General features: G+C 41.9%; 1 protein-coding gene and 1 long non-coding RNA gene across 16 annotated transcripts in view; one reads left to right on the top strand and one right to left on the bottom strand.

Moving 5' to 3' along the window:
* The window catches only part of ACTA2 (actin alpha 2, smooth muscle), a 56,641-nt gene extending 38,188 nt beyond the window's left edge, over nt 1-18,453 (top strand). For 14 of the 15 annotated variants that reach the window (XM_063710299.1, XM_063710305.1, XM_063710302.1 and 11 more), the window contains 8 exons: nt 4,588-4,739; nt 6,152-6,280; nt 9,628-9,738; nt 11,674-11,758; nt 12,151-12,312; nt 13,842-14,033; nt 15,299-15,480; nt 18,161-18,453. In XM_063710299.1, coding sequence (XP_063566369.1) covers nt 4,611-4,739; nt 6,152-6,280; nt 9,628-9,738; nt 11,674-11,758; nt 12,151-12,312; nt 13,842-14,033; nt 15,299-15,480; nt 18,161-18,304 — 1,134 coding nt within the window. In that variant the 5' untranslated portion in view covers nt 4,588-4,610 and the 3' untranslated portion in view covers nt 18,305-18,453. Of the gene's footprint in view, nt 1-575; nt 810-4,587; nt 4,740-6,151; nt 6,281-9,627; nt 9,739-11,673; nt 11,759-12,150; nt 12,313-13,841; nt 14,034-15,298; nt 15,481-18,160 lie in introns of those variants that run through there. The other variant, XM_004049748.4, reaches the window with a different exon arrangement.
* On the bottom strand, nt 13,882-15,304 carry LOC134759227 (uncharacterized). The gene is made up of 2 exons (XR_010135261.1): nt 15,065-15,304; nt 13,882-14,145 (listed from the first exon to the last, which is right to left on the bottom strand). It is a non-coding gene; the product is annotated as an uncharacterized lncRNA (long non-coding RNA).
* Nucleotides 18,454-24,355: the final 5,902 nt, after the last annotated feature.

Below are 24,355 nucleotides of genomic sequence, written 5' to 3'. Positions count from 1 at the left end.
TATTTCCACTCACATCCCTCAAGAACTTGATTTATAAACAGTGTGCCTACCATAAAATCATCACTCCCTCTATGTATTTATAGACGACTGAAGGAATATCTTTCTTCCTTGCATGCTACCGTGGTAGAAGAGTTTTCGTTTTTGTTTTTTTTATACTTTAAGTTTTAGGGTACATGTGCACATTGTGCAGGTTAGTTACATATGTATACATGTGCCATGCTGGTGCGCTGCACCCACTAACTCGTCATCTAGCATTAGGTATATCTCCCGATGCTATCCCTCCCCCCTCCCCCCACCCCACCACAGTCCCCAGAGTGCGATATTCCCCTTCCTGTGTTTTAAAAGTCCGTGCTAGGCAGAGGCAGCCCTTTCTGCCCCTTTCTATTCTCAGTTTATTAGGAAATGGCCTGAAATTCCAGCATGATAGCAAGCTGGCATCCTCTGTGGAATGTGCAAACCATGCCTGCATCTGCCCATTACCCTAGCTCAGTGTCTCTGGGCATTTCTGCAGTTGTTCTGAAGGCTTGGCGTGTTTATCTCCCACAGGCAGCTGAACCGCCTCCCGTTTCATGAGCAGACCAGTGGAATGCAGTGGAGGAGACCCAGGCCTCCGGCCACCCAGATTAGAGAGTTTTGTGCTGAGGTCCCTATATGGTTGTGTTAGACTGAACGACAGGCTCAAGTCTGTCTTTGTTCCTTGTTTGGGAAGCAAGTGGGAGGAGAGCAGGCCAAGGGGCTATATAACCCTTCAGCTTTCAGCTTCCCTGAACACCACCCAGTGTGGAGCAGCCCAGCCAAGCACTGTCAGGGTAAGTGGCGCCAGCCCAAGGATGTGACTTATAGATTCCAGTGGCTCTTTTAATTACCCGGTATAATAAGACATCATCTGCAGGGATTTGGCTGGGTTCATGCACTGATATTTCTGAATGAAGACTGTATTACTAAAATGATTGTAGCTTTTGGCTTTAATGATCTAATGTTAAAGACAGGGCTAATATGTAGTTTGGTATGATGGAAGGGGTAGAGAAGAAGATGAAAATTTTATTAATGCATGTCATCTGTAAAATGTTCATCCTAAACAAACAGCCCAGATCTTGCAGCACAATACAGGTATGCAGGTTAGCTGTGTGCAGTAAGTTATACATTTATTTGTATTTAGGCACTGGAAACTCAGATTTCTTTCTGGTTCTGATTTGTTGTAGGGGTTTTCTTTCACTGGGCTGTATTTTTGGTGCAGCTAAGGTGTCTGGAAGTGGATTTTGGAAGTGAACAGAAGAATAGTTGCCTAGTCTTTGATTGTGCCTGAATTTGTGTATTCCCTTCTGGGTTTCCCTGGCTCTAACTGGTAGTGTCTTTTGTTGGAAATGTATATCTCTTTTTGTTGGAAATGTGTATGTGTGACCTTACAAGTTTGGATCTACATCATTGGTCATTTGCAGCAGAGCACAGCAGGTGACCTGCTGAATTTTTCTCTGGAAAGAAAGAGGGAGGGAGCAGAGCCTGCATCTGACAGCTGTGTGTGCCTCCCGGCCGGATATCTGGTTTGCATCTCTCTCAGCTTAAAACTCCCTTCAGCCTGGTGAGGCAAGTGTGACTGTGCAGCCAGCCCTGCCACCCCAGGCTGAGTTTCACTGCAAATCAAGGCTTGGCAGCTTCAGCCCAGACTGCAGTTTTCATGCTGAGATTTTCCTAGCATTTTGTGTTTCATGACTAAATATGGTTTGTGTTTCAAGACCAATGAGCTGGGAACTGTACTGTTCTTTCCCCTCCCATCAACTCATTTTTGGCACAAGACGCACTCTAGTCAGTTGGAGCAAACCCCCTGACCCGGGTGCAGTTCCAAAAGCAGACACTCAAGCGTGTTTTACCTAATTAGGAAATGCTTTGCTCCAAACCGAACTGCTCATTCAGGTTAGAGAGGAGCTGTAAGCCACTGAGCTGACTCTTTCCGGGGACACAGTGACTTCTTCAATGACAGTGCTCCTTTTGGACATTATAACATTCTTCCTAGATTTTCTTTTTCTTTTTCTTTTTTTTTTTGGCCAAGTAAAAAACATTTTTCTGCATTCTTGCTGATGCTGAGGGCCAGTCTACTTTTTCTGAGTATAGTCAACCCCTCCTCCCAAGCCATCACTGCCCAACAAAACAGTTATTAAAAATATCCCGGCATTCATGGTAACCATACCTTCCCATTTTCAGAGACCATCCTAATTTGAAATGTTTTATCCTCTTTTCAGCCCTTACTTTTGGTTTGGAAAATGCACTTAGCACATCCATAGAGTGCCTGCTTATCCCCTGGGGCTGGCTGCTTCTGACAGATACCCCAGGCTCTTAGGCTTCTTCCCTTTTGTCTCCTTTATAGTTCTTGCCTCTTTTCTAAAGCTTCTTAATCTGCTATGAGGGAAGCCAAATCACAGGAATGCCAAAATAATTCAGCATCTGGAAAGGGAAAAGAAGGGCGGGAAAGGAAAGGGCAAGCCATTCATGAGTCCCATGTCCATTCTTGCAAGTGGAATCCACACGTTGATTATTTTTATTCTAAGCCTGGAGCAGTGTGGAAAGAAAGCAAAGGTTAGAAACAAAGAGATCTGGATAATGAAAATAATCACACAGTGATAGTAATAATAATGATGATGAAATTAGTATTTATTGAGAACTTAGAGTGTCTCTGCCACTATAAATTATTTTAAACACTTTAAAAAATCCAATCTCTATAAGAACTCCATGAGGTATGTCCTGATATCATTACTGTTTTATAGGAAGGAAATTGTGGTTTAGAGATGTTAAATAACTGAAATCACACAGCTTTTAACTGTTGGAGCCTGGACTCAAATCCAGGCAGTCTGACTTCAGAGTCTAAGCTCATAATCACTGTGATCTGAAATCTTCGTTGTCCTAAATGTATCAGTTCAAGGCTCTTGGACAAGTCACTTCAACTCCTTAAGCCTTGGTTTCCTTGTCAGTTGAAGATAATATTACATGCCTTGACTTTAAAATATGTCATCTCAATTGCAGTTTTATGTTCTTTGCAAAGAGTTATTTTACATGAAGCACTGCTAAGGAAGTTTTAGGCCTTTGGCAAGATGCAGGTTTGATTTTGTGGGAATGTTTTGGCAGAACTCCAACTCTGTAATAGCTATTTTATTTCCCTACTTCTCAGACGTTTCCTTAAAAGAACTGCCTTTTTTATATGGATTTGGACGTGCAATCAGTTCACCCATTTAGAAGAAGAAATTTTCTCAATTTGAAATCCTAATTGAGATCTCAATGCCAGGCAGATAACTCTGGGTGTCCTTCTCTTAACGGAACATTTCGACCTAATTGTGATTAGAAAAGTGGAAGAGGTCTTGAACTGGAAGCCAAGGGGTGGCTAAACAGTACCTGATGTCTGGCTGGAGCTCTGCCTCTAATGCCCTGTGTGCCCTTGAGCAATCACTTCCTGATTTTCTCATTTGTGAAAATGAGAGCATTGGATGAAAATGTCCTCTAATATGCCTTCAATTTCTCAAATTTGTAAGTTGATAGGCTGCTCCAGCCTTTCTAATTTTATGAAAGGATCCAAGTATAAGATCCAAGTATAAAATGGGTTATTTAAAATTTTGTTTTATTACCAAAGAAATACACATTCAATATAGAAAATTTAAAAAATATGACAGAACCATGGGAAAATAATTAAAAACACCTATAAAACCCACCACTTCATAATAACCTCAGTCAACATCTTGGTAAATATGATTAATCTTTTTTCAATGCATAAAAAATACATTTTTAATGAGATTTACAATGTTACTTTTTCTAACCTATTACTCTTACATAAGAACTACCTTTTGCTTATCCTCTTACTCTACCTTTTTAATGGCAGTAAAGTATTCTACCATATGATATATAATCCATCAGGCTCACCCGCACTTGTTGGACTGTTAGCTTAACAGTGACTTTTATTAACGGTGGATAATTGCAGCCCCTAAAATTTAAAGCACCTTCTCAGAAAATTTTATTTCAAAGCTTCTCTGAGGGTAAAGTTAAAGTCCTCATGATTCAAAAAGATTTTTCCATTAAACACTTGACGATTTTAACATTTCTAAATTTTTACATGCTGCCTCTCCCTCAAAAATCTAGCTTTTTGAAAAAAATTCAAAAAGGTATAGCATATCTAGAAAAATGTGCATTTGGGTTGATACAGACAGGAAAATCTAGATGCTTCTTTAACATAAGGTAGGCAACTTGTCTCTGCAAAGATCTGGTCTCAGACTCTGGATTTCCCATCTGTGCTCTGCAGTTTGTTTATTCATTCACTGGCTCTATCCACCTTTAAAGTGCTCACGAGAACACATGATATGCCGGTCACTACACTAAGGTCGTATCAACATAGAAGTCAGAGTTTTGGAAGTCAGAGTTTCAGCTTACTGAAAGCTTATAGTGTAACTAAAGTACTTCCAGATACATGCTATATTAGATAAGGGTCAGGGGATAGCACTAGGAGAACAGAGGAGGGCCCCCAAACCCAGCCTTGGAGGTGGGAGTTGTCAGGTAAGTGCCACAAATGCCCAATTACAGCTGAGGCTGCTTCCTCCCTGTTTTCTATAGAATCCTGTGAAGCAGCTCCAGCTATGTGTGAAGAAGAGGACAGCACTGCCTTGGTGTGTGACAATGGCTCTGGGCTCTGTAAGGCCGGCTTTGCTGGGGACGATGCTCCCAGGGCTGTTTTCCCATCCATTGTGGGACGTCCCAGACATCAGGTGAGGAAAATTATGATTGGAACATAACAGGACACAGATTAGGTTCCTCTGTGTCCATGTTTATCCCCAGATTGTCTATCTCTTTCTGCCCAGAAGTTATGTAACCTTGTTAAAAATAGACCTCTAATGATTAAGGTCCAGGAGTAAATGCCAATTTCACATATAATGTAGACAGATTATCTGATGGGCGCCTATCAGATACAAAGTCTGCCCCTTTTTCATGTCCTTTTTGTCTAAATATAGTCATTATCATCATCATCATCATCATCAAATCATTTCATCACCATCAGAAATGCTTATACATTATCCTGATGTATACCAAAGCTACTGTTTGGAAAGAAACTAAAATAAAAGTCCAGGTCACTTAACCATACAGGGCTGATGTTAGATGAAAGCAAGCATTGATACCAAATACAATTTTACATAATATTAGCTGTCAACAAAATATATTTGGACAGCCGCATGGTAATTTTACACATTATGTGTAAACAAAGTATTGGTGGCATCACATGGTAAAAACTCAGTAATTTCATCTCAGAAATTCTCCTTCACATCAGAAATGTAGTTTGTGCATTGAGGCTATCTGATTGATGTTTATGCCTCTCTGCTTGGGATATATTCACGAGAATAAATAGTAGAAACCTCTCCCAATGAATGCAGTCTGTCTGAATTCATTGATCTTTATGCAGTGGAGATATTCTGCACAAGCCGCTATTTTATGGGTCCATAGTAGCCATGGCTGTTTTGTAGTTCTAAAATAGCCACTGCAGTGCAATTTAAAATCTAGTAACAATAATTTTTTAAGAACCTCACCTTAATGATTTTTTTTAAAATGCAGCTGACTAATTTAGGCAAATGTCTTAACAGTTGATTGGTATGAACTTATCCATTAGAAATCAAGCCTCAAGTGGTTATTTGTAGATGCAGTGCTTTTGCTGATAATAGAAAATAACGCTCATATTCTTTTGGGTAGGTGATGACTTTAAAAGTACAGTTTAAAGGATTTATAAGACACAAAATGCCATTTAACAAATATGTAAAATTGTATACATTCTTTCAACAAATAATTATTGAGTGCCACATATGTGCCATGCAATTTGCTATAGTGATGGACAAGACCGACATGATCTCTGCCCTAAAAAAGCTCATCAAGGAACATAGGAGATAAAAATACAAAGTAAAGTTGACTTTCCCCCAACATCTCCTGTTATTTGGAGGCAATTCAGGTCTTTTTCCAATCAACTACAGAATTTTGCTTAAGAGCATAGTGGCAATGAGACTCAATATGTTTATTGTTGCTGATAATCAGAAGAGGAACTTTCCATCTCAATGATTTAACCTTTCGTGGCTTGGCTGTAATTGATTCACACGTTTTGGGAGATGCTGACTCATAATGTGTTGAACCTTTTTAGGGGGTGATGGTGGGAATGGGACAAAAAGACAGCTACGTGGGTGACGAAGCACAGAGCAAAAGAGGAATCCTGACCCTGAAGTACCCGATAGAACATGGCATCATCACCAACTGGGACGACATGGAAAAGGTATGGGAGGTTTGCTGCAGCTTGGGCCCTCAGGATGCATAATCCCTGTGTTCTCTGATACAGAACACCACACTACTGCTGGGGAAATAACTGGCTCACATTGCTCAACTGTACTTTTACTTGTTAATGTTCATTCTGGGTTATTACCCATTGAAAAAAAAATCCTTGCAGCCATAAAAAATGATGAGTTCATGTCCTTTGTAGGGACATAGATGAAGCTGGAAACCATCATCCTCAGCAAACTATCGCAAGGACAAAAAACCAAACACCGCATGTTCTCACTCATAGGTGGGAATTGAACAACGAGAACACATGGACACAGGAAGGGGAACATCACACACCTGGGACTGTTGTGGGGTGGGGGGAGGGGGAGGAATAGCATTAGGAGATATACCTAATGTAAATGACGAGTTAATGGGTGCAGCACACCAACATGGCACATGTATACATATGTAACAAACCTGCACGTTGTGCACATGTACCCTAAAACTTAAAGTATAATAATAATAAAATTTTAAAAAAAAGAAAAAAAATCCTAAAATGTTTCTTTTAAAAAAAATCCCTTGCCAGGCATGGTTGCTCACACATGTAATCCCAACACTTTGGGAGGCCAAGGTGGGAGGATTGCTTGGCCCAGGAGTTTGAGACCAGGCTGGGTAACATAGTAAGATCCTGTCTCTACAAAAAATAAATGAAAGTAGCCAGGCATGGTGGCACACACCTCAATCCCAGCTACTTGAAAGATTGAGGTGGGAGGATCACTTGAGCCTGGGATATGGAGGCTGCAGTGGGCCAAGATCCTACTCCAGCCTAGGTGACAGAGTGAGATCCTATCTCAAAAAAAAGAAGAAAAAAATACTGCAGGGCACAGTGACTCACACCTGTAATCTCAACACTGGATCACTCGAGGCCAGGAGTTTGAGACCAGCCTGAGCAACATAGCAAAACCCTGTTTCTACTGAAAAAAAAAAAAAGGTTTAATTAACAGTGTGTGGTGGCATGCAACTGTAGTCCCAGCTACTCAGGAGGCTGAGGTGGTAGGATCATTCGAGCCCAGGAGTTCGAAGCTGCAGTGAGCTGATCACACCATCAGCTGTTGCACTCTAGCCTGGGCAACAGAGCAAGACTCTGTCTCTACAGAAAAGGAAAAAAATGTCCTTGCCTATTAGGGTTTATTAACTAATTAGAGGATGACAGTTCTGTAGATGAGAAGAGTAGCCCTTTGCCACTGCAGGGAATTAATCATCTGTTGCTCATGTCAACTCGGTTGCCCTCCTAGGACAAGCAGTGCATGAGCAGCAGCTCAGAGAATAAAAACCCTCCTTTCATTTTCATCAGGGGCTGCATGGTTATCCCTCTCAGTGCAATACAGCTAAAGGGGCTTGAAATGCTGGGAGTAGCCTTAAACAGCCCATTCTTGAAAGGTTTTCATTAACTCACTCTAAACATCTAAATTAAAAATGTTTTTGTTTTCACTATAGTAAACAGGAGTGTAACATTGCAGATTTGGTACATTTCTGAATGCCTCTCCACACACTGAAGCACAAGAGCCACTGAAAACAGCTATATGATAAATATTTTAAAAATTATTTATCTGTGTTGCATTACATGCGGCCTTATCTCCCAGACACTTAATAAAAGAGCTAATGAGAAGAAGAGCTAAATTCTAAGATTTTGATGTTTGGTCATTAAACATTACAGATACCACTGATCAGAGAAAAAAAACAGAAGAAATAATGAGAAAGTGACATAAAAAATTTTAAATGCAGCAAGATATATCAGAATCACAACATCTGGCCTTTTATTTATCTATCGGCTCACTACTACTACTACACACACAATTTATCACTTAAAAGAAAAATACATAATGTTGTTAGAATTTATCAGCAGTAATGCTCCAAGCTCTATCTTTCTACAAAAATTTCATATCAGTAGGTTTGCTTAATTGAGGATTCTACATTTGGTAAGATTGCAATTTGCACAGAGAAAAAGATATCAATATCAATAGGAAAATATTCTTTTAGAATTTCTCCATGGAGCTGACAACATCTTAGAATGTATCCTCCTAGAGAGAGACTATTGGAAGAAAAAACTTTCCTTATTTCTAAAATTTAAATTCAAAGTATCTTCTGGTGGGGACAAGAGAAAGAGAGGAGAAGGGTTGCTTGCTGTGACTGGCAGGATTTTTTGAGCAGTCTGCTGCTTTCACTCCACTAAAGAAACAAAACTTTCAGAAGTTTCATTTCCCTTCTATAAACCACAAATCCAAAACAAAAGAAAGTGGAATAAGATAGTCTTTAAAGCTAATCTTGGTTTTGCTAATTTATAAGCTTTCACCAGCAGTTCTTGTTTTGCTCTGTTTTGATTTTGAGTGAATCTCATATTCCTGGCTCTGGTGGAGAATTTTCATGCTTTTAAAGATTAATTAATTTAGTCCTTTTTGCAATGGTTTGTTCTTTTCGGCATCTAGGAATTAAAGAAAGTGCTCAACCATAAATCAAATGTAGTTATGTCCAAAGTACCTTCACATAGACACACTATACACAGGCGTGGGCCTTTTGGAAACACCTGAAGGCCAAATGTCTGACTGTGAGTGGAAGATCCAGAGTGTGCTGATAGAGGAAGCTTTCCTCATCCCTCGAGAGCAAAGAGGGTGATGGAGGCAAGAGTCAGAGAGCCCTGTTCTCTTCTTCATGTACACTGCAAAGGGCAACTTCTCTAGAAGCATTAAAAGTGTCAATTAGGTTTTCGAGTAAGCGTCATTTATTCATATATACATTCATTTGTCTTTTTATTTACAAAATTAAATCATTTTCCCATGAACATTAAAATGGGAAGAGAGAACAAAGAAAATAGAGTTGAATAATAATAACATTGATTCTGGACCAGACACTGGGCTGAACAATAACTCGAGGGTTACCTTATTTATTTACACAAAGACCCAATGAGGTACACACTAATTATTTTCATCTCCCTATTACCAATCATGAGACTGAAGCTGAGAAGGGTTAAAAACTTGCCTAAGCTCACACAACTAAGAAGTGTCTGAGCTGGGCTTTGAACCCAAGGTTTGATCAAGGGTTGTGCCCTTAACCACTATACCATCCTGCCTCACAGATCTGGGTTAGGGATTCTGCTCAGTCACTTAGTAGATGTGAATCCTTTGGGAAGGTACTTACACACTTTGAGCTTCAGTCTCTGCATCTATAAAACCATGGACACATGCATGAGTACTTGTAGCATTTCCTTTGGTCTTGGTTTCAAGTAGCTTCTGGTCCCTTTTTGGGAAATGCAGGACCTCATGACAGCACATCATTGTGTTTCTCCTCTGTCCCCCAACTCACTAGATCTGGCACCACTCTTTCTACAATGAGCTTCGTGTTGCCCCTGAAGAGCATCCCACCCTGCTCACGGAGGCGCCCCTGAACCCCAAGGCCAACCGGGAGAAAATGACTCAAGTAAGAATGCTACCCCAGCACACAACACTTTGGGGTCTGGGGAAAGTTCTGTTAGAAGGAGGCTATGCAGGACAGCAGAGAGAAGGCCGGAGCTAGGAGTCCACCAACAGACTAACAGCCTTCAGTGAACTCAGGGATCCCAAAGGACAGGAACAGCTTGAAAGCACTTGCATCCTTCCTGCAGGGACCAGCCCTTTGTCTCCAAAAGCAATAGGAAATTTAAAAGATTTCATTGAGAAGGGGCCACGTTTAAGTTATAATGTCTAAGGAGAAGTCACTTCAAAATGCAGCATCACATACAATAGGAATTTGGGTTCTAGAGTCAGACATATCTAGGTTTGAAAACTGGATCTACCACTTATCAGTTATGTGACCTTAAAGAACTCCATTAATTTCTCAGAGCCTCAGTTTCCTTGTCTATAAGTTGGGAGTAATATTAATACTATCATTTTTCCAAGGATTGATGTGAACATTAATGAGGTGAAATGACAGATGTATATCATGGTTCCTAATAAACATCCAAAATATAGTAGTTACTATTGTCATTATTATTACTTGTTTGAAGCTAAAGACCTCACAATAGAATCCCATCCAGTCCACCAGACAGAGCTCTGAGTTTTCTAGTTTGGATGAGCTATTAAATAACAACATCTAATGTCAATTCTATACTTGTTATGGTCAAGTACTAGGCTCAGCATTTTACATTCATTGTCTCTTTAAGTTCTAGCAATGTGAAGCAGGAACTATGACTATATTGATTACATAAATGAAGAAATTGAGGCTCAGATACATTAAGTGATTCTCCCAGGGTCACATAGCTAGAACTGGCAGAGCCTGGGATTGATCCACGATCTTCCAGCATTGAAGAATCATAAATGTAAATAACTGCAAGGCCTTTTCCTCAGAAGAGCTCCTGGTGCTTGCACCAACCCACTAGCACTTGTTCTCTACAGGGGAACATCTGTGGGCCTGGGAATCACTGTGTGTCGCAAGAGCTGTTGCTTCTGATGAGTTATTGTTCCTTTCAGTGGTGTGAAGGCAAAAAAAAAAAAAATGGTTGGAAATTATGGCTCGCTAGCAAATGATGTCAGACATTCTGGTTAATAGAGTAGGAAGGGTCTTACAGATGGAGAAATGAAGACCCACGGACATCTCCTGATGCACAAACTTCTCACAAGTGACCTGGAGGGGCTTGATTCTAATCTTGTCCCTGGACTGCACCAACTGGGGCACTGACATTCTATGTGGTCCTCTATTACCAGTGGGCCGGTCCTGTCTTCCAGGAATCAGGGCCTCTCCCACTGCAACCAGAATGGCCTCAGATTCTAGGGTTAGCATTGACCCAGAAACTACATAAAAAAGTGGAATAGATTAAATAGAACCTCAGGCAAATCACAGAAATGGGGCTAATCCTAGCCACCCTGAGCTTCAGATTTAAAAGTTCTCTTTCTTTATACCAGAGAAATCAAAACCTGGATGTTGTCTTCTCTTTTTCTTCTGGCTTTGACATAGTTAACAAGCCCTAGGATGTCTGCATTGGAAAAACGGGAGATCTCATTTAGTCCAAACTCCTCCTCTGTTTATAGTTAAGATACCTGGAATGAAGCCACTATTAATCAACTATTAGTTTGGTGACTATTAGTCAAAGCCAGGACCAGAGCCAAAAGCTAGACTTTCCTTTCCCCTGGCCAAACCTTGTGTGCACACTGCTTCTTCCCCTCCCCACCCTGTCAGGCCATTGATGTGATGGCTCCCGATTCACACCTTCATTTCTCCTCTTTAACGTGACCAGGGCTGTTCTGAACCTCCTTACTTTGGCCTCCTCTGCCCAGAACAGGTCAGGCCCCTCTGCATCCATCAACCAGGTGTGCTCTCCTGACCATTCTTTGTCAGATGGGCACCTTCACTAACTCAGCTCTTTGGATTGCTTTGCAGATTATGTTTGAGACTTTCAATGTCCCAGCCATGTATGTGGCTATCCAGGCGGTGCTGTCCCTCTACGCCTCTGGACGCACAACTGGTAGGTGGCTGGGAGGGACAGCAAGCTGGTCGGAGCACACTGCCAGAGATGGGATTGAATGGTCATTAACACGTGGGGGTGAGGGACTGGAGTAGAGTTAGAATGGACATGGCTGAACGCAGCCCTAAAAGATCTTCTTCTCGTGTTCAAAATAAGCCCTTGATCTCATATTTCTAGCAGAACTTTTTTCTACTATTTTCCTCTTCCTGTTCTTTCCTTTTTTTCATCTTCCCCGAGCCCTGTCCCACCTCACCTCTCCTATCACATGCTGTTTTCTCTTTTTAAATAAGAGGCTCAGAAATTCCCTCTTCCCCAAGGCTTCCCTCTACTTGGCCAGTAAGTAACCACATGCCAGCTGCCATGGTGACTTATCACGCCCAATTGTTTCCCAGGCATCGTGCTGGACTCTGGAGATGGTGTCACCCACAATGTCCCCATCTATGAGGGCTATGCCTTGCCCCATGCCATCATGCGTCTGGATCTGGCTGGCCGAGATCTCACTGACTACCTCATGAAGATCCTGACTGAGCGTGGCTATTCCTTCGTTACTACCGGTGAGGCCTGTGGGAGATAAGGGGGAGAGGGGAGCAGTGTGTTGCTCAGTAACTTCCAGGACCATCCTCACTATCCAAGGAGATGATGGGATGAAGATTTGCAAATGGCAAGGCCTGGCTCTAATGCACAGAGCAAAGCACATCTTTCTTTGCTATGTGAAGTTGCAAAATGATTACACTATTTCCTTGAGGAGAACAGTTATAGACACCCAGTGTTATGCATTAGTCAGTGTTGTATAATTGATCTTTTTTTAATCCCCTCCATTAGCAAATAGAAGAAGATTGTGCAGAGACTGAAGATGGCATGGTGTGGTGATTGGCAGGAGATATTGTGATAGGACTCGAGTCCCAACTCTGCTACTCAGTAGCTCTGTGAGCTTGGAAAAGTTAACCAACCATAGTCTCTTTATTTGTAAAATGGGGATAATAATAGATCCTATATCACATGATTGTTATGAGTATTAAATGGAAGAATGCATGTGGAATACTTGACATAGAGTAAGCATTCAATAATTGTTAGCTATTAACAGTGATAAATATTAATAGCTAACACAGTGACATATGTGTATTCAGATTCTAAGCCAGGGCACCCAGTCCTCCCTCACAAGAGGAAAGTGTCAGCATTGCCAGAAACATTGTATGACCTCAGTGCTGGTGGCTCCAGCTACCTGTCCTCCCCTTAGCAATTTGGTATTGTCCAAACATTTAGGTTTCTGAACATGCCTGAGGCTTATTTTATGCTCCAAATTTGAGGCTTGAGACTTGAACCCTGCCAATGTTAAAGTCTCCACTTGCAATATGAAGTTGAATAATCGCATTCCTCCTCTGCTCCCTACAAAGAATCCCAAGATGCCTCTAAAATGTTCCTAGAGCCTCAGATATAATTAATAGCCTAGAACTTCAGAGAGCAGAAGTCTGAAAGGTCTCTCCCTGCCCACTTCTTCCATATCTCGTTCAGTATGCACCACTGAAACCTTCTGGACTAGGCCTGGTCCTGAGACAGCACCACCTCTTTCCTGGAGGGTGAGAAATGTGCCAAAGGTTTGAGCTGCTATCTACTGTCCCAGGCAACAGGATCTCAGACTTTTTGAAAATTGTGAGGCCCCTGAGGAGCTGATTCAGCATAAGATATCCTGGTTAACTGAAAATACAATATAATAAACTTTCTGTTATAAAATAATTATAAGACAGAGTAGTTATCCTGCCCACCCACCCCAAAAAATGTTATGGTACAAAAGGATCCCCTACTGTGTGCCTTTCTCTAGCTAGCTCATTTTATTCTTGTTATGCATTTCCCAGACAATGCATGCTGAGGGCCTACTATGCATGAGACACTGTCCTGGGAACAGAGGTGGTTCCCTGGTGGCCCTACTACGTCATTATCATTGTGGATTTTGGATTGCAGAATATTGAACTGACACATTTTTTGATGGCACATGTCTTGAGGGAGAGACTGCAGTAGGGCAGGTGAATCTTTGCCACCTGTGCAGACCCTAATGTTTGCCACAATGTTTGTATCTGGTTGACAGCTGAGCGTGAGATTGTCCGGGACATCAAGGAGAAACTGTGTTATGTAGCTCTGGACTTTGAAAATGAGATGGCCACTGCCGCATCCTCATCCTCCCTTGAGAAGAGTTACGAGTTGCCTGATGGGCAAGTGATCACCATCGGAAATGAACGTTTCCGCTGCCCAGAGACCCTGTTCCAGCCATCCTTCATTGGTAGGCAACAAACGCCCTTTTCCTGGGAAGGGGAGTCATTGTCTTCTTCCATATCAAGCCAGCCTCCAGAACATGGAGACAAGTGACGGTTGCCCCAAGACCAAAAGCATTTCTAAACCAGAAAAAGGGAAAGTGCCACATTTTCAAGGTGAGAAGACATAATGAGGCCAGGAAAGAGGTTTTCTTCCTAAGAAAACACTATCTATGTTGCAGTTAAGCCCAAAGCATTCATGGTGTATGATGAAAGAATTAAATAATGCCTGTGCTTTGGAGACAGTGGAAAGGGTAGCAAGGGTGTGCTGAATGCTGAGAATTTGGGAATGCTGGGGGAGAGAAAAATAGAAGAGCACTCAAAGTGAGTCTGTTCCTACATTCACATTGTCTTGGAGAGACAGGTTTGCATAGGTGTTTACAGAGGCAGGCTCTGAGAGGGGTGAGCCTGGGTTTCAGTCTTAGTTCTCTTGATCTTGGGAAAGTCACTTAACCTTCCCAACTAGTCTCCTCATGTATAAAGTGGAGACTGTAATATTACTTATGTCCTAGGATGGCTGTGAGAATTACAGGAGATAGATAAAGAGCACTTAGCCCACTGCCTGGCAAAAGCAAGCATTCAATAATTACCAGATATCACTAGTAATTAATAATCAGGTAATGCTATTGTTAACGTTATCATTACATCACAGCACTGCAGAAGATGAAAGGGCATCTAGAGGTTTTTTGAAAACACCTGCATCAGAAATTAACAAAAGTCCAGATCCCCACCCCCACCCAAAAGAAATGTTAGCAAGATTGGAAAAATGAGCCTTTTCCAATAGGATAAAAAATAGAATAAGTTTCCCTGATAATCCAGCCCCATTAGCTTTGGGGGCTGGGGCAGATGCAACGTAGCTGTTAAATGGAGACCTGGGAGAGCTCTGAAGAGTTGTTGCAACATTGGCTCAGCGTGGAAGCTTTGCAGGGAATCGGAAGGCTTCACCCCTTATTTAAACCACACGGAGTGAGTAGAGAGTCTATTAAAAAATCAGTGATACCTGTTGTAGCCCGCACCTCAGGATGCTGCAGCAGGCCTTCCTCGTTAGAAGGCAGGCAGGAAGACATAGAGCATAACAAGGCCCTTTGGTCTCTCAGACAGGTGGTTCCTAGATTATTATGTCTTCCCAGCCTCAGTCCACTGCAAGATCATCCAGATGTTCAAGTCTGGTCTTCCATGTCTAGCCTGGGTTTTATTCTCCACTTAAGGACCATGGCCTGTGTCTCTTTTCCAGGGATGGAGTCTGCAGGCATCCATGAAACCACCTACAACAGCATCATGAAGTGTGATATTGACATCAGGAAGGACCTCTATGCTAACAATGTCCTATCAGGGGGCACCACTATGTACCCTGGCATTGCCGACCGAATGCAGAAGGAGATCACGGCCCTAGCACCCAGCACCATGAAGATCAAGGTACTGTTCAGTGACAGACCCAGTAGCAATGCCACCAGCATTGTCAGCCCTATAACCACAGATAAGAACTCTTCAGAGACTGTATTTTGGTGACATGGAATTGTGGGTTTTAGGGGTAGGTAGTGGACACAAATCTCATATTTTACAGGATGTAAGTCAATCTAGTTCATAAGAAAAATTGAGTTACTTTATATAAAATTTGATCTCTATTTATCCTTGTCTATCAGCTACTTTCAGTAGCTGCAGTCAAGGTCAACAGAGCTCCCCACATGCTCATCTCTCTTTAAAATATGCATTTTGTTGTTTTTCTCGACACAAAAAATAGTGCATCGTGCATGTAACACATTTTTTAAAAATACAGATGACCTAGACTTATTTCTGAAGAACTTCAAACACTGTAGATTTAGGAGGAGTTTATACTCTTCCTCCACTACTAACCTCAATCCTGTGGCCAAGAATTCAAATTTTATCCTCATTCCTCTGTCTAGCACATCTTTTGGTACAGGTGCTCAAAAGCACAGAATGACTCCAGGATGACCAAGCTCAGTCCCTGAGCCCTGTATGTGGCCCCTGTATGTGGTGTGAATGTTGAGCCCTAGTGAAGGGAACTCGGGGATTAAATGGAGATAATTCTTTGGAGGCAAACTTAACCTGTGGCTGGTCACTTCTCAAAGGTTATTATCACTCTCTGAAGCCAGAAGGCCACACTTGGGACCCTCTGACCCATGTCACAGGAAGTAGAGGGGCAATTCTAGTGCAGTTCACACACGTGGGTATTTAAACAAATTCTCTCCTCTTTGCACTCCCTTCTGTTTTTAGAAGGAGTATGCAGCTAACACTAGAGAGTGTGCTAGACTGAAACATGCACACTTTCTCTCTCCATGATAGGCTCTGGCTAGTCCTGCCCTAAAAGACTTCAGCATGAGAGAAGAGAGACTGTTTTCCAACAGGGTTTGTCTTTCTTGGATGCCATTCTGATCAGCTCTTACCCCCTTTACTTCCACACAAGAGGGAGGTGAATGAAGCCAGTAGCTGGGCTCACTACTGAGTTGATCTCATGAGGGTCAATAACAGAAAGAGGCTATTGCTAGAGTTGGGCAGTTCCTAGTTCTCCAAACTTGGTTTCTTGAATAGAAATGAATGTGAAACTCTGGGCTCCGATGTAATGAGATAGTATAGAGAACCAAGAAAAACCTGGGACAATAAGATGATAACATTTGGCAAAAATGAAACTGGATGAGAGACCTATGGGAACTTCCATAGAATTTGTCATAGGCTGTTCTTGCGTTGCTATAAAGAAATACCTAAGACTTGGGTAATTTGTAAAGAAAAGAGGTTTAACTGGCTCACAGTTCAGCAGGCTGTACAGGAAGCATAGCTCTAGCATCAGCTTCTGGGGAGGCCTCAGTCTCAGAAAGCTTCGAATCATGGTGGAAGGCGAAGCAGGGGCAGACACCTCACATGGCAAAAGCAGGGGCAACAGAGAGGGTGCCACACACTTTGAAATAACCAGATTTCATGTGAACTCGGAAGAAGAGCTCACTTATCACCAAGGAGATGTCCTAAGCCATTCATGAGAGATCCACCCCCGTGATCCAAACACCTCCTACCAGGCCCCACCTCCAACACTGGAGATTACATCTCAACATGAGATTTGGAGGAGATATCCAAACTATACTAAATTCTTTACAACTTTTCTGAAAATCTAAAATTGTTCCAAAATAAAAAGGTTATTTTTAAAACCAAACCAAAACATAAAACCACCTGGGAGAACCCAGGTTTGAATATTAGATCTGACACTGATATAACCGGTGTTAACCTGGGCCAGTTACTTAAACTATCTCAGCCTCTGTTTCCTCATATGTAATATGGGAGTAATTTAAGACTTATTCCTCAAGATGTTTATGAGAATCAAATGAGATAATACATGTAAAATGCTTAGCATAGTGTCTGGCATATAATTACATGCTCAGTAAATATCAGTACTTTGTATTAAGAAGTAAACGCTCAGAAGATAAAGATTAAACTGGTTAGCCAGTTTTCACTGTTCTCTGTGCCTAAACCATTCATTTATTTAAGAAACATGAGCATGCCTTGCAGATTAGGCCTGTGCACTGGGAAAGGCCAACCAGTGCAGCTTAAGAGGCACCTATTGCAAGGGAATGTCCCCAGCAGGGAACCCTGAGTCCCCCAATGTTAAACAGAGCATCTGGGTGAAAAGTGGTAGTTCACTTCACCACGTGGAAACACATTTGTATACTAAGTCCTAGCACAATTAAAACTTCTCCTTTGAATAGGCTAAGGTTTGTTTCTATAGAAAGTGTATCGTGTTGAATTCTGAGGCAGAGTTCATGGAAATCAGAGGCATTGCCAGGGTTCTTAAGTGGGGGCCATGGCTGGATTTGGAGCCAACTTTCAGTTTGCTCAATAATGTGGTCGAAGAATTACAGGTGAGAAAAACGAATGTGCTTACTGAAGAATTTCTAAATCCATGGCTCCCTCTGGCGGTCCTGCCAAGAACATGACACAATTAGGACACAATTGGCATCTAACAGACAAGACTGTGTCCCTGCTGAACAAGAAACTAGGCCATGGTAGAACATCCAGGCTCTGTCCTACGGCACTAATGACTGCACTAATGATGACATTAATGACCATTCTTTTTCATCTTGACTGACAGATCATTGCCCCTCCGGAGCGCAAATACTCTGTCTGGATCGGTGGCTCCATCCTGGCCTCTCTGTCCACCTTCCAGCAGATGTGGATCAGCAAACAGGAATACGATGAAGCCGGGCCTTCCATTGTCCACCGCAAATGCTTCTAAAACACTTTCCTGCTCCTCTCTGTCTCTAGCACACAACTGTGAATGTTCTGTGGAATTATGCCTTCAGTTCTTTTCCAAATCATTCCTAGCCAAAGCTCTGACTCGTTACCTATGTGTTTTTTAATAAATCTGAAATAGGCTACTGGTAACTTCTTGCGTTGGCCTCCGATCAATACTCGACTGATACCATTTGTTAGGTTGACTTCACCCGTTACAGGATGGCTCCCTCTAGTGGTCCAGCTGAGCACATGGCAATTAGGATAGATATGTTTCTCAGGCAAAGGGTAGAATCACATTACCTGAAGTGGGGAGCTGCACTTCGGTTCTGTAAAGAGGAATAATTTGAGAATACATTGGAGATTTTAAAAAATAACATGGATTAAAGTGTATCAATGGGATAATCTACAGTACCTCACAACTTGCAAAGTGATATTACTTTACACTCATAACCCCAGTACTGGTAACCTGATGGGTGAAAAGAAAATAATTACACACACACACACACACACACGTATATATACACATATACACACATATATATGTATGTGTGTGTGTACATATATATATGTGTGTGTGTGTATATATATGTGTGTGTGTGTGTGTGTGTGTGTATTAGAGATAAGGTCTCACTCTGTCGCCCAGGCTGGAGTGCAATGATGTAATAATAGCTCATTGAAGCCTTAAACTTCTGGACTCAAGCAATTCTCACCTCTTGACTTCCCAAAATGCTGGAATTATAGGCATAAGCCGCTGTGCCTATATATCTTAAAAGTCATATCTTGTATATTAAAAGTCACACACACACATATAGATACATTTCCCATACATATATACATATATATGTGTGACTTTTAATATACAAGATATGACTTTTAATGCATATACTATTAAACTTATATATATATATACACATACATATATACATATAGAAACAGGTGGTCTGACTTTTATGTTTATTGAGGGAAACACGGATTTTTTAAAAAACGTTGAGAAACACTGCCTTAAAATCTCACTACACATCTGGACCATCTGTTTCCCTTCTCTTGATCTATCTGTCTTTGAAAAGGATACTATGGATATATTCACACCAGAAGGAATGAGAGAGAGAACAATATTTTCCAAGGACCATTAGCATCAATCATCAGGTAAGGGTTTTACACATATCATCTCTCAGCTGTTCTTCACAACTATCTGGGGAAGTATTATCAGCGCACTTTATAGATGAGGAGACAGAGATTGCTCTAGAAAAGCAATGGGATAGGAGAGCTACCAACTTCCATTTGGCCTGAAAGGCACAAAGATATAAAAAAATACTGACCCTGCCGTTCAGGGTCTTAGCCTCAGAGCACTCCTTGCCCAGGCTGTTCACCATCCTCAGTTGCTCCCAAGCTGGGAGCTGCTTGCCCTCCAGTGCATAGTGTGTGTCGGCAGCCACTGGTTGTCCTGAGGAGTTAAGGTGGCTCTGTCTGTGGCAGCACCTCACTGCAGAGACCTCCAGGCCCAGGACTGAGTGTCTGTTTGGTCTAGAAAACCCGAACTCCCCTAGTCTTCTCTGGCCCTGTAAATTGCAGATAATTAGGATTAATACTACAAATAATAAGAGCTGGGATGTACTGGTGCCTGCCATGACCAGAGCCTGAATCAAGCTCTTTATATTAGGATCCCATTTTCTCCTACAACAGCCCTATGAATTTCACCTGACTTTAAAAAAAAATAGAGATGGGATCTTGCCGTGTTGCCCAGGCTGGTCTTGAACTCCTGGGCTCAAACAATCCTCCCACTTTGGCCTCCTAAAGTGCTGGGATTACATGCGTGAGGCACAGCACCTGGCCATTACTGCCTTTTTACAGAAGAGTAACTGAGGCTAGCAGCAGCCCAATGTCATGCTGCTGGCAGAAGTATCAGCTTGCTCCTTCTTGTGCTTGGTTTCCAATTCATATTTTTAGCCATTAGGCCAGCATTTCCCAAAGAATAGGCTACATGGACCAACCTCATCGGAAGCTCATTTTAAATGGGTAGAGCCCTGGGTCACATCTAACACCCGCTGAGCTAGAATCTCTGGAGCTGAAGCTGGAAACCTGAACTTCAATCAGATTTCCCTGGTGATTCTTATGTACATCAAAATTTAAGAACCACTGGAATATGATCGAGGGAAATCTTCCAGCTGCAAATTCATGCTTGCCATGCAGGGGCACCTCATAGCCACTAGATTTAAACTTAAGGATTAGTGTGCAGATACTTGCCACCAGATCACTTTCATAATTGAGGAAGAAATCACCAACCATTGCTGTCATCTCTACAGGGTTTCCTTGGAGTAAAACTGGTCTGTTGCACTGCTGTACTTCATATTTACCACCAGGCGGCATGAGCTCCTAGTAAAGTAACATTCTTGGAACAGCCTCTCAGGCTGAAACAGCCATGCCCAGAGGCAAAAATCAGGCAAACCAGAACCACCCACTGAATACGCGTTAGTGAAATGTTAGCTCCTTGTGAGCCACTCAGCTGCAGTGCCTAAGCACCCTCCTCCCAGTCATCGATCGGTAATTCATCCCCTGATTCCACGAGATGCCCAGTGACTTAATAAAGGGCTGGGCTTTGCACAGGTGGCTGAGTCCCCTTCATGAGCGTCACACCAATCTCCAGAGGAGACAAAACCAGCAACATACAGGTTTGGCAGCCTTCTGAATCCTCTTCTCTCCTCTAACAATAGCAAACCAGACTCTCAAAGGAGGGGAACATCCTTCTATGACTACAAAATTTTCCTGTGACAGGCTTTTGCAACTCTGGAGGACAGCATGGGTTTCTAATGACATTAATTCACATCATGCAGCCATTACTGTGAGCAGATGTGTGGGAAGAGGCATTATTTACTTAAAAATAATCCTCTGTTGTCTCGGGAGGCCGAGGCAGGCAGATCACCTGAGGTCAGGAGTTCAAGACCAGCCTGGCCAACATGGTGAAACCCCATCTCTACTAAAAATAGATAATTAGCCAAGCGTGGTGGCACGCACCTGTAATCCCAGCTACTCAGGCATCTGAGGCAGGAGAATTGCTTGAAACCCGGGGACAGGGGTTGCAGTGAGCCAAGATTGCGTCATTGTACTCCAGTCTGGGCAAAAAGGAGTGGAACTCCGCCTCAAAATAATAATAATAATAATAACAATAACAATAATAATAATCCTCTGTTGTTAATGTGGTATCATTTGTGCAGCTAGGAAATTCTCTTTAGAAGAATTTCTAACAGAACAGCCTGGAGAAGAACGTCTGACTGTAGTTAGGGAGGAGGCTGTCTGGACCAACACACACTTGCAGGCAACCAGAAGCCATTGCTGCAGCGCAGCTCAGTTTATTCAGAAAGAGACAGCCAAAAAAAAAAAAAAGAGAGGGAGAGAAAATGGGGCAGCCTGAGATACGGTTCTTCCTTATCAGAGTATGAAGTAATGTTTATTCCTGGGAGAGCAGAGTCAACTTAAGTAATGTCTGAAGAGCACTATGAGCTAGGACAGAGAGCAGTGTCAAGGAAATAGAACTAGGCAAGGTTCTGCCTGGATGGAACCTGCAGCCAAGTGAGGAAGATGGGCACTAAATAAGCAGTTGGGCACATTGTAAGGGGTTCAAAAGAAGAATTATATGGGGTACTGGCTTTTATAGCCATGGGCTCTAACTTGAGCCAGGGGCTCAGGAGAGGCTGCCTCCCTGAGAAGATAGTGCTTAAGCAGAAGCTTAAAGGGTAAGAATTGGGTAGACAAAAAAAAAAGGCTGGGGGCTAGAAGGGGTTAAGGTTTGGGAAGGGGAAGTAGGACCTGCACGGGATGTGTTCCCAGCAGAGGCCCAGAGATGTAAGAGTGCTGCATACCTGGGAAAAAGAGAACCCCAAAGAACTGGACCACACACACAAGTGTGACCATGACTTCACTACAATTTTCCAAAGTAATATTCATAACATTTTTTCTATGAAAAAATCAGACACCAATTTCATGCAATGGAAGCAATGTTGAATGAGAAGTATGGCATCTCTGGACCATCTGCTTTTCCTGAGCATTTCACCTTTCAGGTTAAATTATCGCTTTTCCTGAGCATTTCACCTTTCAGGTTAAATTATTCATCTCACATCTGGGAAATGAACATGCAAACATCGCCACCTCTCAGTCTAATTTACTCATGGAGGCTGTAGCTCTCCCAGAATGTCCTCCTTAGAGCAATTTCTAGCCCCTTCTTGGCTAAAGGGAATAAAAATGATTACTATTTGTCTGGATTTGAAACAATGCTATCCTTAAGGAAAACTGATGATGGAACAGGCTTCCGTATCATGAGGTTAATGACAGTTTTCCGGAGGCCTAAAACTCAGGGGTCCTTAAGCAGATTTCCTTATCCTTGGAGAAAAGTATGTGGTACTGCAGACACACCACATCAACAGGTGTTCTTTTTATACTCTTCTTAGTTCTTGCCTTCTGTTTCTTTCCCCGCACATTTAGTTTTGAGCCTTAGTCCTCTGTCCTTTCATTGAATCAATTATTTTTCTTCCTTTAAGACCTCTCTGCATATGCCATAACCTGAAATTCCCTACAAAATGACCTAAAATCATGTAACTTCAGGCCTTCCTTTAAAAAAAAAATGACATCACCTACTCAGGCAAAAATATATTAAACAAGTAAACTCTATTTTTCAAATTTAGCATGAGCTCTTGCTCTTAAGATTTAAAAAAGTCCGTGATTTCAGAGAGATGCCTCAACATAGTATTCTTCCTTATGAATGCTTAAACCACTGACTTTGATGGAAAGCAAGAGTGGTATTCTAAAGTGCTATGACTAGTGCCTTTTGTTGGTTGCTCTCTCTTTGTATTTCTAATCCTACCCAGCTGAAACAGCTGACCTGACTATCTTTGATAAAAATAAATTCTCCCTCTAAACATGGTGCTAGTGACCTTGATAAAGAGTCAGAACTGGTGTCCCACAACACTAAGAGAGTGATTGGAGTGAGTGAATTCTGGAGGCCTCAGACATTTTCATCATCAACTTTATTTTACTACTAAAATTTGACTTTAGAGGAATTAAGCTGATCACATATTGCTCTGTCAAAAGGAGAATGAGATGCTACTTTACATTTACTAGGATGGCTGTAATAGGATGTAGAGAAATCAGATACTTTATATGTTGCTGTTGGGAATATAACATGGTACAGCTGTTGTGAAAAACAGTTTGGAGGTCTCTCAAAAACCTAAGCCTAGAGTTACCAGATAACCCTGCAATTCCACTTCTAGGTATAGATCCAAAAGAATTGAAACAGGTACTCAAACAAATGCATGTACTTGCATGTTTATAGCACTACTACTCACAATAACCAAAAGGAATGTCTTTTTGGTTATTGTGCCCATTAATGGATGAATAAACAAAATGTCATCAATATCCATCAATGGATGTCCATCAGTGTCCATCAACGGATGAATAAACAAAATGTGGTACATACATAAATGGAACGCTATTCCATAAAGATGAATAAAGGACTGATACATACTACAACATGGATAAACCTTCAAAATGATACGTTAAGCGAAAGAAGCCAGACACAACAGCTCACATATTGTACAATTCTACTTGTATGAAATATCCAAAATAGATGGATCCATATAGAATGCAGATTGACAGTTGCTAGGAGCTGGGGGGGAGAGGGAGGGCAGGGGAGCAACTGCTTAGTGGGTGATATGGTTTGGCTGTGTCCCCACCCAAATCTCATCTTGAATTGTAGCTCCCATAATTCCCACATGTTGTGGGAGGGACCCAATGGGAGATAACTGAATCATGGGGGTGGTTCCCCCATATTGTTCTCGTGGTAGTCTCATGAGACCCGATGCTTTATAAGGGGAAACCCCTTTCACTTGGCTCTCATTCTCTCTTTTCTGCTGCCCTGTAAAACACGCCTTTCGTCTTCCATCGTGATTGTGAGACCTCCCCAGCCAAGTGGAACTGTGAGTCCATTGAACCTCTTTTTCTTTATAAATTACCCAGTCTCAGGTATGTCTTTATCAGCAGGGTGAAAACAGACTAGTACAGT

Source organism: Gorilla gorilla, chromosome 8, assembly GCF_029281585.2.
Source record: "Gorilla gorilla gorilla isolate KB3781 chromosome 8, NHGRI_mGorGor1-v2.1_pri, whole genome shotgun sequence".
Taxonomy (NCBI): Eukaryota; Metazoa; Chordata; class Mammalia; order Primates; family Hominidae; genus Gorilla; species Gorilla gorilla.
This window is presented reverse-complemented; position numbering and strand designations above follow the sequence as displayed.